The sequence below is a fragment of the Pelodiscus sinensis genome, chromosome 14 (assembly GCF_049634645.1).
Source record: "Pelodiscus sinensis isolate JC-2024 chromosome 14, ASM4963464v1, whole genome shotgun sequence".
In the NCBI taxonomy this organism is placed as follows: Eukaryota; Metazoa; Chordata; order Testudines; family Trionychidae; genus Pelodiscus; species Pelodiscus sinensis.
In genome coordinates this window covers 3,549,250-3,562,330 of record NC_134724.1, presented here as the reverse complement: position 1 = coordinate 3,562,330, position 13,081 = coordinate 3,549,250, and the positions used below count along the sequence as shown (strand labels likewise).

Here is a 13,081-nt window from a genome sequence, read left to right as displayed (position 1 = left end):
TCCGAACAAACCAGCAAGAAGGAACTGAGAGAGTAGGGCAGGGGTGGGGAACCATTTATGGGTCGGAGGCCACTGACCCACAGAAAAATCAGTCGGGGACCACACACAAGTGAGAAGTGGGGAAAAAAACCCTTCAGTGTGGTCCTCAACTGAGGAGAAAGACGTTCCCCACATTCTCCTTCCACACCAGAGCTTTGGGAGGGCCAGCCTAGTAGACTTTGTGGCATGGACGGCTCTCAGGCCAGATCCAGGGAAGCTGAGGGCTGCATCCAGCTATCAATTTTTTGGGTGTGCTTTACGTGAACATCTAAACTATTTATTACCAGTATCTCTGCTTTTTTGAAAGGAAGGAGGCTTGGTGAATAATGGCAAAACTGGTTTGAACCTGGAGCTAGAAACCCTAATTCTAAGTGTGTTCTAAAACAAATTTTAAACCAAAATATATGAGCACCTTAATGATGCCTAATTCAAACTGTTTTTGAAGCCATTCCCTTTGTTTTGATCCTGCTCTTTGATCCATAGATGCTTGAAGTTCTGAGTCAGCTAATCGTAGATAACCTGGGAGTGAAACGGTGGTTGTTTAAAGTGGACAATGAATTTGGAGGAAACGGCACTGCATATTGTGACATTACCGGGCACCTGAAATGCCACCAATGGGTCCAGAAGGAATGTCAGAGATACAGCACTGAGATGTGGAGGAAGAAATGGGCCCACGTAAGTTAGTGAGAAAGTGGTTATCCTATTCTCTGGGCCTGCTTACTCAGTTTAATGTTGAGGACGTCTGTAGGGAGTAGGCCTGGAAGCAGTGGGGGCATGGAGCCATGTGTGCCACTAGGAGAAGGCCTCCAGGTAAGTGCTTCACCTCCATCCCCCTTTCGCCCAGACCCCGCAGCGCCCTTCCTGATCTGGCAAAATCTTTAATCCAGCGCACTCTGTTTCCCAGAGGTTCAAGTGTTTTACGCTTAAGTTTGTGTTACCTTTAGAGTGATATCTCTAACTCTCATTCCAATTAATAAGCAAGACAAATATATTACAAATGTAAATGAGAATACAAAACATTGAATTTTATCTTGTTTAATTATCTGGGTAGCAAGTTTTATAACCCAAATAATAATACCACCACCATCTCTTTTATGCTGCTTTTCACCCTTAGATTTCAATGCACTTTACAAAGAAGGTAGGCTCATTAGTCCCATTTTACAGATGGGGTAACTGAAGGACAGAAAGGGCAAATGACTTGCCCAGTGTCATTCAGCAGGGCACCATGTTAAACCAAAGTGTGTGTTGTTTCTGTAAGTCATTTATACATCTTGGTGGTCACTCAATAACGAATAGGACGTTTTCCTGTGACCCTCCTATTTGTGGATCAATTGATGGCTGAGCAGCCCAGTTCTGGAGCCACAGGTCTTATCTCAGAAGGGGCAGATGCTGGTGGCTATTGCAGGAAAGCGGGGCAGTTTTTTGCTACCCTTTTCCCCTTCTACCTCTCTTCATCTGCGCTGCAGTGGGACCTCTCAAATTGCGCCACCCACTCACGGATTCCCTCTCTCCACTGGGTACGGTCCTGGGCAAGGGTCTCCCAAGTGTTGACACTGATGCCGCACATTTTCATGTTTGCCTTCAACATGTCCTAGGTCAGCAGGATGAAGACTAGGACCTCATATACTGAGGTTTGATTTTCAGAGGTGCTGAGTATTTACACTTGACTTCAGTGGGAGATGTAGATGTCTCTGGGTGATCCGAAGAGTGTATCTGTTTTATCTAGTAGAAAAAACACATGGCTGTACACCAGTATTTCTTAAACTGCAGTCGGAGGTGTGCAGCGGAGAACAGAGTTTAAAATGGCTGCCTCTAAAGGGGAAGGCAACCTTTTTTATTGCTCAATAACTTTCCCCTAGCATTTTTTTTCTCAACAAAAGATCCTTGGTGTTCCTCGGTCTTAAAAAGTTTAAGAAACCCTGCTGTACATGGTCCTAAATGTGATCACGAGCAGATGTCCCCATGCTTCAATGTTACTTTTCTGTACCCTGGTGAGTATTGCTATGCTGCAAGTAATGGGTTCTAATAGGGGATGTATTGCTCCCCACATCTTGGGCCTAAATGAGGTTGGATGGGTTTTTAATTCTGTGGTTGCCTTCTGGAAATTAATCCGGCTCCTAGTATTATAAATGTCTCTCCACTGAAGCCTTGCTTGAGCGAACAGTTGTTTGGGCCAGATTCGTCTCTGATGTAACTGTTGACTTAAAGCATAAAAGTGAAAAGGAAACATTAGCAACAACTAATTTGGTCCATTATGTTTAATGGCAAGTTGGGAAGTTCACTAAACTAATATAAGAAACCATGATTTAAATAAGACAGTTAAGCAGAAACTGAAGAGAGGAGCAAATAAAATCCTTAGCTCAACAACTACGGGGGTGGACACCAAATAGTGGGAATTTCTGTTGTTAAAACTTCACTTGCCTGATCCTGATCTTAATACTCTGTCTTCATCTATTGATGTGCTGGATTCAGAGGTTGCAGGGGCCGTAGATTCTGAGCTGCAGAAAATGTGGTGGCTGTAAAAGTGCTGTCCAGTCACAAATAGGCAAACAAAATGATCAGTGTTATGACCATGCAGCGTTTGTGAACCTTTTAGTCAATGTACATGTTTGTTCTTGACAAATTTTTGGATTGATCCAGTTCATCAAGAATCTGAATTCCAATACAAATTGGATTAATCTTAGTTAAAGGTCTGTGAATATTTAAGTAAGTATTTGCTATTTTAAGACTATTGTGCCAGGTTTATTTCCATTAAATTCTGAAGTATTGTACCAAGGAAGAATCTGTCCCATTGTCCTGTGGGGGGGAGGGCTCCAATGCCCAGCCCCAGCCCCCCAGCATTGTTTGAGGGGATGGAGCTACATGGTCCAGCCCCTGGCGATGCTGCTCTAGAGTGGCAGGGCTGCTGCTGGCGGAGCTCCTCCCCCATCTGGTGCTGTGGCCGGGAAGCCACTTACCTGGGCCAGTGACTGGCAACATGGAAAGTCCTGGCCCCTGCTGGCCACACTCTTCCTGGAGCAGTCGCCCCCTTGTAATCACTTTCGAGTATAGCTGTTCCTCGCGCTCACTGTAGTATAACTGTCCCTCCTACCAGCCCCTCCCTTGCTGTGTTCTGGAAAACAATCCCATTCCAGGTACATCCCGTTTTTCTGGCACAACCAACCCCTGCCCTTGCTTTAACTTAGGGTAAGAGGAAGCTGCATCCCAAACTTGGCTATCACCATTTAAGAGTTCTTGAACAAAGAAACTCACAGATGGACAGACTCATGGACAGACACACAAGCTCTCTAATATAGACAGATTCTGATCATTACAAAGTAATAGTGCTTTGTAATATGAAACTTTCTGTGCAAACATTGAGGGCTAGGTTCTCCTAAGGCTCCCTTGTTCTGCATGAGCATGAGACGTGCAAAGTGGACTTAAAACAGCCAGAGATGGCCAGTGGAGAATATTACCGGTGCTAGGAAGCTCTCTGCTTGCATAAAGCTGCGAGAGGGAACATACTGACCTCTGCCAGCTGCCCACAGGGGAGGGGAAGAAAGCACTGCAGAGTACAGCTACACCCCATCTGCTTCTCCACTGGTGTAAGATCCTTGAGGGTTCTCGCACCACTGACTGAAGAAAGGCCAGGTCTACACTAGACCCAGTAGCTCAGTTTAAGGTCTGCAACTGCAGCTACATACAATACAAATGTGGACGTGTCCTCACAGCTCCTGTGGGTACTCACCTTTCTCCTCACAAAGGGAGGAGTACCAGATGCCAGCGGGGACAATCTGTGAGTTCAATTTAGCAAGTTTTAACTAGACTCACTAAATCGAGCCTCTGGAAGATCGATCATAGCATCGGTGATCTTCCATGTAGTAACGGCAAACCCTTGGAGCTCTTCTGCCATTTTACCTGTCCTCAGGGCCTGATGCCTCAGAAACAGGGACTCATTTAGCTGAAACTCAGACACAAACAAGAACATGCCTATAAAAAAATCCTACAGCATAAATGCTTGCCAAAGTTTGAAAAAAGAATGGTACACTTGATATAATTTCCTACAGGCCTGTCAGCAGGAAAGCTCCTCCAAATCCAGGCCAGTATTTCTGTGCGTATAGGTGAAAGAACAAAACATGCTGCTGCTTAGAGCATCTTGTCCAGAAATGACAGTTGACATTTTCTGCCTTCCAAGTTGAGCTCTTTTTTTGTGAGCACGGAGACCTTTCTTCTGTATAATGAATTGCAATCTCCACTAAGTATTGCCATTGAGAGCAGAGGATTAAAATTATCCTTTGTTACAGAGTACCGTCATAATGATACACATTTAGACATCAAAGCATTAGTTTATGGGCACAGGCATGCTTTAATGTCCGATTGCAGAATGTAGACCTGTTTCTTTCAATAATGAAGACATTGTGTCATCGGCCTAGGCTGCCACATACAAAACATATGCTGGCAGGTTATTAAAAAATTCAGCTTCTTGATGAAAGACTATCCTGCAGGCTAAAAGTATAGAGAAAAGACTCTCCATTCTGGTAGAATTATTAGAAATGAGAATATGACTGTAAGCACTAAATTATGTTAATACTTACAAATAGCATCATTTGCATAGCAGTTTATGACGCGATACCAAGATGTTTCTCATTGGTATGTAGTAGGCAACAGATTAAAAATAATGTAGTTTGCAAGTTTGGACTGGGTAAGAACCTGTTCCATCAAAAACACAGTGATTTTTAGATTCTTCATTTCAAGTATTACACTGGGCAAAGTAAAATGACTAGTTTAGTGTTGTGTTTTATCCACTGAAGTGAATGCCAGAGTTATCGCAGAGATGCCTTTGCAGCGGCAGTTGGGGTGAAATCTGAGGAGCATGCTAACACTGACAGCTGTGGACCCACTTACAGAGCCAGGCACTTTTCAGGGGGAGTAACGGTGTCAGTGCCTGGCCCTTGTATGCTCAGATAGAGCTGAAAACCCTCAGCATCCCGCTGTGGTATTTTCCAGTTTGTGTATTGCAGTGTGAATGACGCTGGGGAAAAGCAAAATGTTCCCTAGATAAAATCTGTGTAGCTTAAATATGTCAAAGACATGTCCAATGTGGGATCCTTTTCTACCTTGACACCTTCGCTTTCCACTCTTGTTTTCAAACAATAGTCAGAGTCCATTTATAACTTAAGTGCCTGTGACTTTTCCCATTGAAGGATAGACCTGAAAATTTTGGCAGCTCCACCAGCAATAGAGAATGTAGTAAACGTTATTGATGATTATCTGTTTTGCATGTGGCACAAAATAGTAATTGTAAAAATAGTATGGTGATGGATTTTTCAAAACATCTCATAGGTTAGGTGTCTAACTCCCATTAAATGTCAATTCTAGTTAGGTGTCTAACACTCCTGGCACTGGTCTACACTAAGGTGTTATTTTGAAATAACCCTCCTTATTTTGAAATAATGAGTGGAGCATCCACACTACCAAGCCCATTATTTCGAAATAAGAAAGTAGACCAGGGCTAGGAGTGTTAGACACCTAACTTGAATTGACATTTAATGGGAGTTAGACACCTAACCTATGAGATGTTTTGAAAAATCCATCACCATGCTATTCTTACAATTACTATTTTGCGCCACATGCAAAACAGATAATCATCAATAATGTTTACTACATTCTCTATTGCTGGTGGAACTGCCAAAATTTTCAGACCTATCCTTCAATGGGAAAAGGCACAGGCGCTTAGTCATAAATGGACTCTGACTAAGGGGCTGGTTATTTTAAAAGAATAACTCCTGCTTTCCATGAGGAATAACACTTATTCTGAAATAGCATTAGTGTGGATGCACTACTGTTGTTATTTCAAAATAACTACTCCCCAGTCATTCAGAGTAATTACTCCCCATTGCTTCCTGGGGCTCTAAGTTGAGGTAGTGTGTCCACATTAAGGGAACCTGCCTCGGACTAACTTTGAGGCTTCCCTGTAGTGTGGACACGCTATTTTGAAATAATTACTTCAGGAGTTAATATTCTGAAATAACGTATTTTGAAATAATTTCCTAGTGGAGACATACCCGCAAGCACTTTTGAAAATCCTAACCATATTTACTGTTGTTGTTTTTTTTTCCATCATATGCTATTATTCTTAAAGGGATAAAAATAAGTTATTAACTCCTTGTCTTTCTTCACTTCTTTTGGCAATTGAAAACATGAAACTTTCTGAGTTTGTCTGCAGGAAAGGGCTCCTACCATAGTTGGCTTACTTTTTTTGCATTTGAAAACTCTGGATTTGAAATGTACTCTCTCCATTGCTCCCACTGTTCCAGCGGGGCACTAGAAACGCTTTAATTATGTTTGCATTCCTTTTACTCTGCAAAGCACTGTTTGTAGCCCTAGAATTTATGTGAAAATGAACACATTCCATAACGAGTGCTGGACTTGTTTAACGAGGAGCTCCCCCAGGATGCTCTGTGTAAATCTGCCATCGCTTCACTGTTACTATTCTCTGTACTCTGAAAACCACTCCTTTGTCAAATTTGTATTTAGGAGTCTGTTTTATCACTTCCCTAGAGCTAACGTCTTTCATTTGTAAGCCTTCAGCGGCACACAGAGCACACAGTAGAAAATTTATAACATGCAAAATAAGTTAATCCCCTTTTTCCCCCACCGGGAAAGCTGATGGAGAATGGGTCTCGAATGTGAGCTTCCCAGTACAGAAGGAAGGGGCTGGAATTGGTGACAGCTGTAACATAGTAGAGACTGCAAGGAGCAGAGGTGGCCAGGTGAGGGCGCTCAGAGCAGCTCAATGCTGCAGTAGACAGTAGGGAAACTTTAGTGCTTCCCGGACTTCTCCAGCTGAGGGACCTGCTGGGGCTCGCCAGAAGGGAATCAGTGGGGTTAGCCAAAGCAGGAATGCAGCAGAATGGAGTAAACCTCCAGACCCTACGACCTTCTGCAGAACCTAGTAAGCCCTCAGACCCCCAGGCCGTGCCTGGGAGAGCGTTCTGAGTGGTGTCACAAGTGGACACTCCACAAGGCTCTGCGAGACCCCCACACCAAGAGGCTGTGGTGTTTCCAGGCTGCCCTGTTGGAAGGCTCCGAGTGGAGAAAAAGGCATTCTCTGGAAATGCACGGTTTGATTTTAGTGATCATCTCGCTCCCATCTTGATAAATCCTTGTGTAGTTAGACCAGCTGGGTCTCTCACGGCTGTTTGGAGAGACAAGTGAAACAGGCTGTAAGAGGAGGCAGGAAGCAGGGTGTGCTGGGACTTGCCCTCAGGGTTCTCACTCCAAAAGGGGCACAGACTCAGATGTAGGGTGCTGTGAACGTGTCACTTGAAAGGCTGCAGTCTGACAGATACATTGAAAACATCAACGACCTGTCTCAGGTACCAGTGAACTGCACCTCTGCCCCTTCCTGGTTTCTTTTGAGTACTCCTCCTCTCAAGCCAAAACCTCTTTCTAGGTGTTAATATTCCTCTCAGAATATTACCTCAGCAGGTCTGATTTATCCAGTGACTTCTGTTCTCTTCCCCCTGGGGACATTCACAGAGTTGCCGTTCTGTTTGTTCCTCCCTCAGCCCCCATTGAATTAAAGCAATAAAGGAATACGGTCAACATTTGATTACCCCAGGATAAGTCTATCTCATCAGCAGTCAGAGATTTTGGCACCACACCTCCATATCTGCCACAATGACCACAGACTTGAACTGAGTTTAAGGGGCTTAAGGTGACAGGGAATTTTAAAGATAGGGGACTCTAGGCTGAGAGCAGAGAAAGAGATGAATGAAGGAGATGGAGAAAGGGAGAGAAGTAAAGGTGGTATAGAGAAAAGTGATTATTCCCCTTTATTTGGCACTGGTGAGGCCACGTCTGGAGTATTATGCCCAATTCTGGACCCCTCATTATCGAAAGGATGTGGATGCATTGGAGAAAGTCTAGTGGAGGGTAATGAAAATTATACGGGGGCAGGAGCACATGACTTAGGAGGTGAGGCTGAGGGATTTGGACTTATTTAGTCTACAGAAGAGTGAGGGGAGGTCCAAAGAGGATGGAGAGAGGCTGTTCTCAGTGGTGACAGATGACAGAATGAGGAGCAGTGATCTCAAGTTACAGTGGGGGTGGTCTAAGTTGGATATTAGAAAAAACTATTTCCCTGAGGGAGGGGTGAATCACTGGAATGGGTTACCTAGTGGAATCTCCATCCTTAGAGGTTTTTAAATCCCAGCTTGACAAAGGCCTGGCTGGGATGATTTAGTTGGGATGAATCCTGCTTTTAGCAGGGCTTTGGACTTGATGACCTCCTGAGGTCTCTTCCAGCTCTGTGATTTTGTGAAAGGCAATATGACAGCAGTGGAAGAGAAGGTTCAACACTTACAAATTGACCAATAGCAACAGAGCCATTAGAAAGTTCTAAACTGTGCATCTGTTGTTGAAAGGAAAAGGCTGTTTTGCACCCATTGCATTTTTTTATTTAAGTTGTATAGGTTTTAAATCACTTTATCACTGTAATTTTATCATTATTGTTTGTACTGTAGTACATAGGAGTCCTAGTCATGGACCAGAACACCTAACAAAGATGTTTGAGTCCTGGTTAATTCACTAAAATTAGCGATTGAGACTTAAAATCTTTTCAAAGGCAGATAAAGCAGAGAAAACTCAAGTTTCCATCTATATTGACTGACTACTTTAACACTGGTCCTATGGTTTGTGATTGATCACCATTGGAAAATCTGGGTTTCAGATGCCAGAAATAGCCAACTGTTGCCTTAACACTTAACATTATTGATGGTTTTTTGAAAATTCCTTTAAAAGGAATTGGATAAATTCAGAGATTATTTGAAAATCTGGGAGACTAGTAAAGAGACATCTAACTCTTTGCCTAGGATTCCATTAGGAAAATAAGCCTTATGAGTAGTTTTCATCACCCTGTTGCATCTTTCCAAAAGTAAGGAACTCAAAATAAGCAGCATATATTTATCAACTCACTCAAAATAAAACCACAATACTGCCAAAGCCTTAACTTAGTGGCATAACATCATGCTTTATAACTAAGCTCTGTTATTCTCTCACATGCATTAACATTGCTGAATGTGCATTTTCTGCTTCCTACAACTCATTTGTTAATCACATTTGGTAACAGATTTTAAAATAGTTTGGTTCCAGAAATGATATGAAGATAGTTGGGGTTCTTAAGACAGTTGAGTTGTGTTTGCAGACACTACTAAGCATCTGCAAAGAAAATTCTTTAAGCAAGCAGTCTTTCCTGCTGATTTTATTGATTTCACATATAATCTTTGGTGTGATCATTTTTCCAGCCTGAAGGAGGCCAGAAGCACGGTTACATAGAAAATCCACAGACAGTATTTTGAAAGATGTGAGAAGGGCTTTTAAAATTTCTAATTTCATGTGGTAGGATGGTAAAAATTATCTTGGCTTCAAACTGTACAGTTCAGTACAGTTCAGGGTTGTTTCTTCCTAACAAATGTAGCCAGTGCTCCATGAACAGAAAAGCTTGAGTAGTTACGTATTTATTATATGTGAGAACAATCTGTGATGCTCTCATTCAGTCAGTTGTTATATTTATATAGCTACTGGAATTATGTTCCAGGTGATTCTTAAATCCTAAGTAAAATAACAAAGCATTATAATTGTATCCCTCAGTTAAATTAAAACCATGATATCCATGCCTAGGATCTACAGTAATCAGATATGCAAGCTGTTGGTTTGTATGTCCTATTGATTTAATATGCTTCTAATCAGTACATAAAGCTATAGGCCTGCAGTGTTAATTTTTCATATGCTTACAAAGTACCCTTTGATTTTCTGTCACGCGTTAATTACAGTGTTTTGCCATTAAATAGGAAGCTTTGTGTAAACTAATTACTAGGTAATCATTGTCTACCGCAAGCGTGCTGTTTGTACCTTTTATTTTATTCTAAAAATGCACAGATCTCGCAGTCTGGAACCACTATACCTTCCAGCCATTAGCTCTCACTAATTCATAGCATTATTGTGTTAAGATTGTAGGAGTTGTAATTGTTGTGGTATCAGTGCTGTTAATTACCGGAGTAAACAGTTGAAATGGTGCCAAGGTCTATTGTACAAGGCAGAGAGAAGGAGGTTTAAATGTTACTTCCACCATCTGGGGACTGGAGTAGAGGCAAATGCTAGAAAACAGCAGTGAGGCAATATCAGAACTTCAGCTCCAGGGTTTTAGGCCATATGGGTCTAGAATATTTTGAATCAATTGAATTTAACTGCCAGTTTTTAGCAATAACAGTGTGGAAGGAGAGGATAAAGCAAGAGCACTAAAGAAATCTAAAAATCGTTAGTGTTATCACATGCAATAAAGTGCCTGTTTGGATTATTTTAAAAATGTTTGTTTTGCTAAAATTCCAAAAGATAAGTCTAAGAATAAAAGAAGTTCAACTGAGCATCATTTGTGAAACGTGACAGTTTTTAGCATACTGCTTTGTGGGCTGTTTTGCAAAATAGCTCTGCCGTTTACATGGAGTTCTTGTGAATTTCCTGAGATTATCCATACAATGTTTTTTAATAGTTTTTCTTTTTAAATCACATTTTTAAAATTCACAGAAATTCTTTTCCCTGTGGAAGCAGATGAAGAGCATGGCCGATAGAATAAAGCAAATTAAGTACAGTTAAAAATGTTTTTCAAAAGAAGATGAAAAATCTAGTAATCTTGAAGGGGCATGAACTGAATGTATATTCATAGCAGTCTGATACACCAAAAGTATACTCTCAGATGCTATTCTTATTTTGTATTATATAAGAATTACTATTGAAGGCTCTCATTCTGCAAACACTTTGCTTCTGAGTGGTTCTATTGACTTCAGAATTTTTATTTAGAAAAAAAACCTTTGTTGGTGAAAATAATATTAAGAATACGTAGTTACTCCAGCCCTCCATAGAGAAATGATTTTACTGTAAAAATTATTTATTTGAGAAATTAGGACCCTATTTTGCAAAATACTTACAAATGTGCTTTTCTTTAAGCACATAATAGAAATCCTCCGGTCATATTGGTAAAAAAAAAAAAAAAGTCATTGAATACAATTGTTATAATCAAAGTTAAATTACACCTGTGCTGTGTATAAATCTGTGAGACTATTTGATAATATCACTTTGACTCTAAGCTCCTCTTTTTATCTGATTTTTGGTGACACTGAATATAGTGTTTTTATTTTGAATTTCCTCCCAAAATGTTGTTTTCCAAAGAGAAATCTACCAAAAAAAAAAAAAAAGGGTCTTTGTCATTTGCTGCTGTTACTGGTTTAATATCATTCAGGGGAAATAGAAGGGGATCTCTCTTTCTAAACAATCCCAGTTTATTTATTTTTTTATTGGTCTGTTAGCAGATGTTGAAGTAGTTCAGGGCACAATGTAAACATGCTTTTAAATAGAGGTATTGTAAGTAGCAAAATATACAATGAAGCTGGAGCAATGGGGTTTTTTTGGACTAGGACAATGTTCTCTGCTTTTTTGTGTGCATGTAGCTGAATTTAGAATTAAAAGAAGTGCTTGATCTTTATATATTGAAATCCTCAGCGTGCAGAGTGACAGCATGAGCCAGAAGAGAAAACCATGGCCCCATGTGGCGTGAAAAAAGGAACAGCAGTTTAAGTGCTAGAAAGTTGAAAGAGAACTAACCTCCTTGTTCTTGTAGTCAAGGAAAGTGGCTGTTTTGTACTCTCATATCGAAGCATAGCATATGTGCCTCAGTTTGACAAAAAGCCTCTTGAGTCAAAGCAACCCTGTGTGCTGATCCAAAACGAAGGCCACAGTAATGAGGGACGGGCCTCTCAAGAAGCAGTGAGTAGATAATACTACATAAGTAGAGAATTCTATGTAGTGTTCTCTCCATTCTACTTAATGCAAGTCGAAACCACGGTGAATTGCTTGCCATCCAGCCGAAATGGGCCATTAGCTATCAGGGAAAATTGTCTTTGCTACTTTCAGCAGATGGAGCAAATATTTTACAAAGCAATTTTACATACAAAAAACATTTGTGTTACTTGGTAATGACGGCTGTTTTACATGATGTTACCTTCTCCCAGAACATATTTTTTCAGCTCATGGAAGGCAAAATTGGCACTTTTTAATTTAAAAATTTGCAGTTAACAATTAAATGTTCATTCTTAACCCAGCTTTGAAACATTAAGTAGGTGTGTGGTAGGCAATGTATCCCTTCCAAAAACATTTCGTTTCCCCCTCCAACCTTTCAAAATGTTTTTAATCTTTAGTCTAGATTATTGCTCTAGCTATCATACACCTGTGAGGACAAGAATGAATATCAACTCTGTCAGTTGCAAGCAAGGGAGTACTTTAATACGGTAGGGTAGCAGTCAGGACATAAGCTTTGGACTCTTTCCATTCTTGCCAGTGCCAGTAAGGATATCAGAGTAAATAGGGTTGGACATAATACAAATTGGGGCAGATCCACAGCTGGCGTAAGTAGTCACAGCTCCATTTGAACCTATGGCAATTTTCAACTCTTGGTATTAGTCTTCTCTGATCCATTTAGCTTTTTGCAGTGTCGTTGGAGCCATGTTGGTCCCAGGATATGAGAGAGAGCATAGGTGAGGTATATCTTTTATTGAACTAGCGTCTGTCGTAGAAGATGGAAACCTCTGAACTACACAGACCCCTTCCTTCCTCAGGCCTGAAGAAGAGCTCTGTGTAGTTACCTAAGAATGGCCATACTGGGTCAGACCAAAGGTCCATCTAGCCCAGTATCTGGTCTTCCGACTGTGTCCAATGCCAGATGCCCCAGAGGGAGTGAACAGAATGGGGAATAATCAAGTAATCCTCTCCTGTCATCCATTCCCAGCCTCTGACAAAGGCTAGGGACACCATTCCTATCCATCCTGGCTAAGAGCTAGTAGTGATGGACCTAACCTCCCTTAATTTATCTAGTTTCTTTTTTAAAACCTGTTAAAGGCCAGGTCTTCACATCATTCTCTGGCAAGGAGTTCCACAGGCCAACTGTGCGCTGTGTAAAGAAAAACTTCCATTTGTTTGTTTTAAACCTGCTACCTATTAATTTCATTTG

General features: G+C 41.1%; 1 protein-coding gene across 5 annotated transcripts in view; it reads left to right on the top strand.

Annotated features, from left to right (window-relative positions):
• Positions 1 to 13,081, top strand: part of IQCH (IQ motif containing H) — a 133,054-nt gene that overhangs the window by 62,803 nt on the left and 57,170 nt on the right. For 4 of the 5 annotated variants that reach the window (XM_075896865.1, XM_075896862.1, XM_075896863.1 and 1 more), the window contains one exon: positions 523 to 714. The exons of the other annotated variant lie outside the window; for it this stretch is intronic. In XM_075896865.1, the coding sequence (XP_075752980.1) occupies positions 523 to 714 (192 nt within the window). The remainder of the gene's footprint in view (positions 1 to 522; positions 715 to 13,081) is intronic. 5 annotated transcript variants of the gene reach the window in all.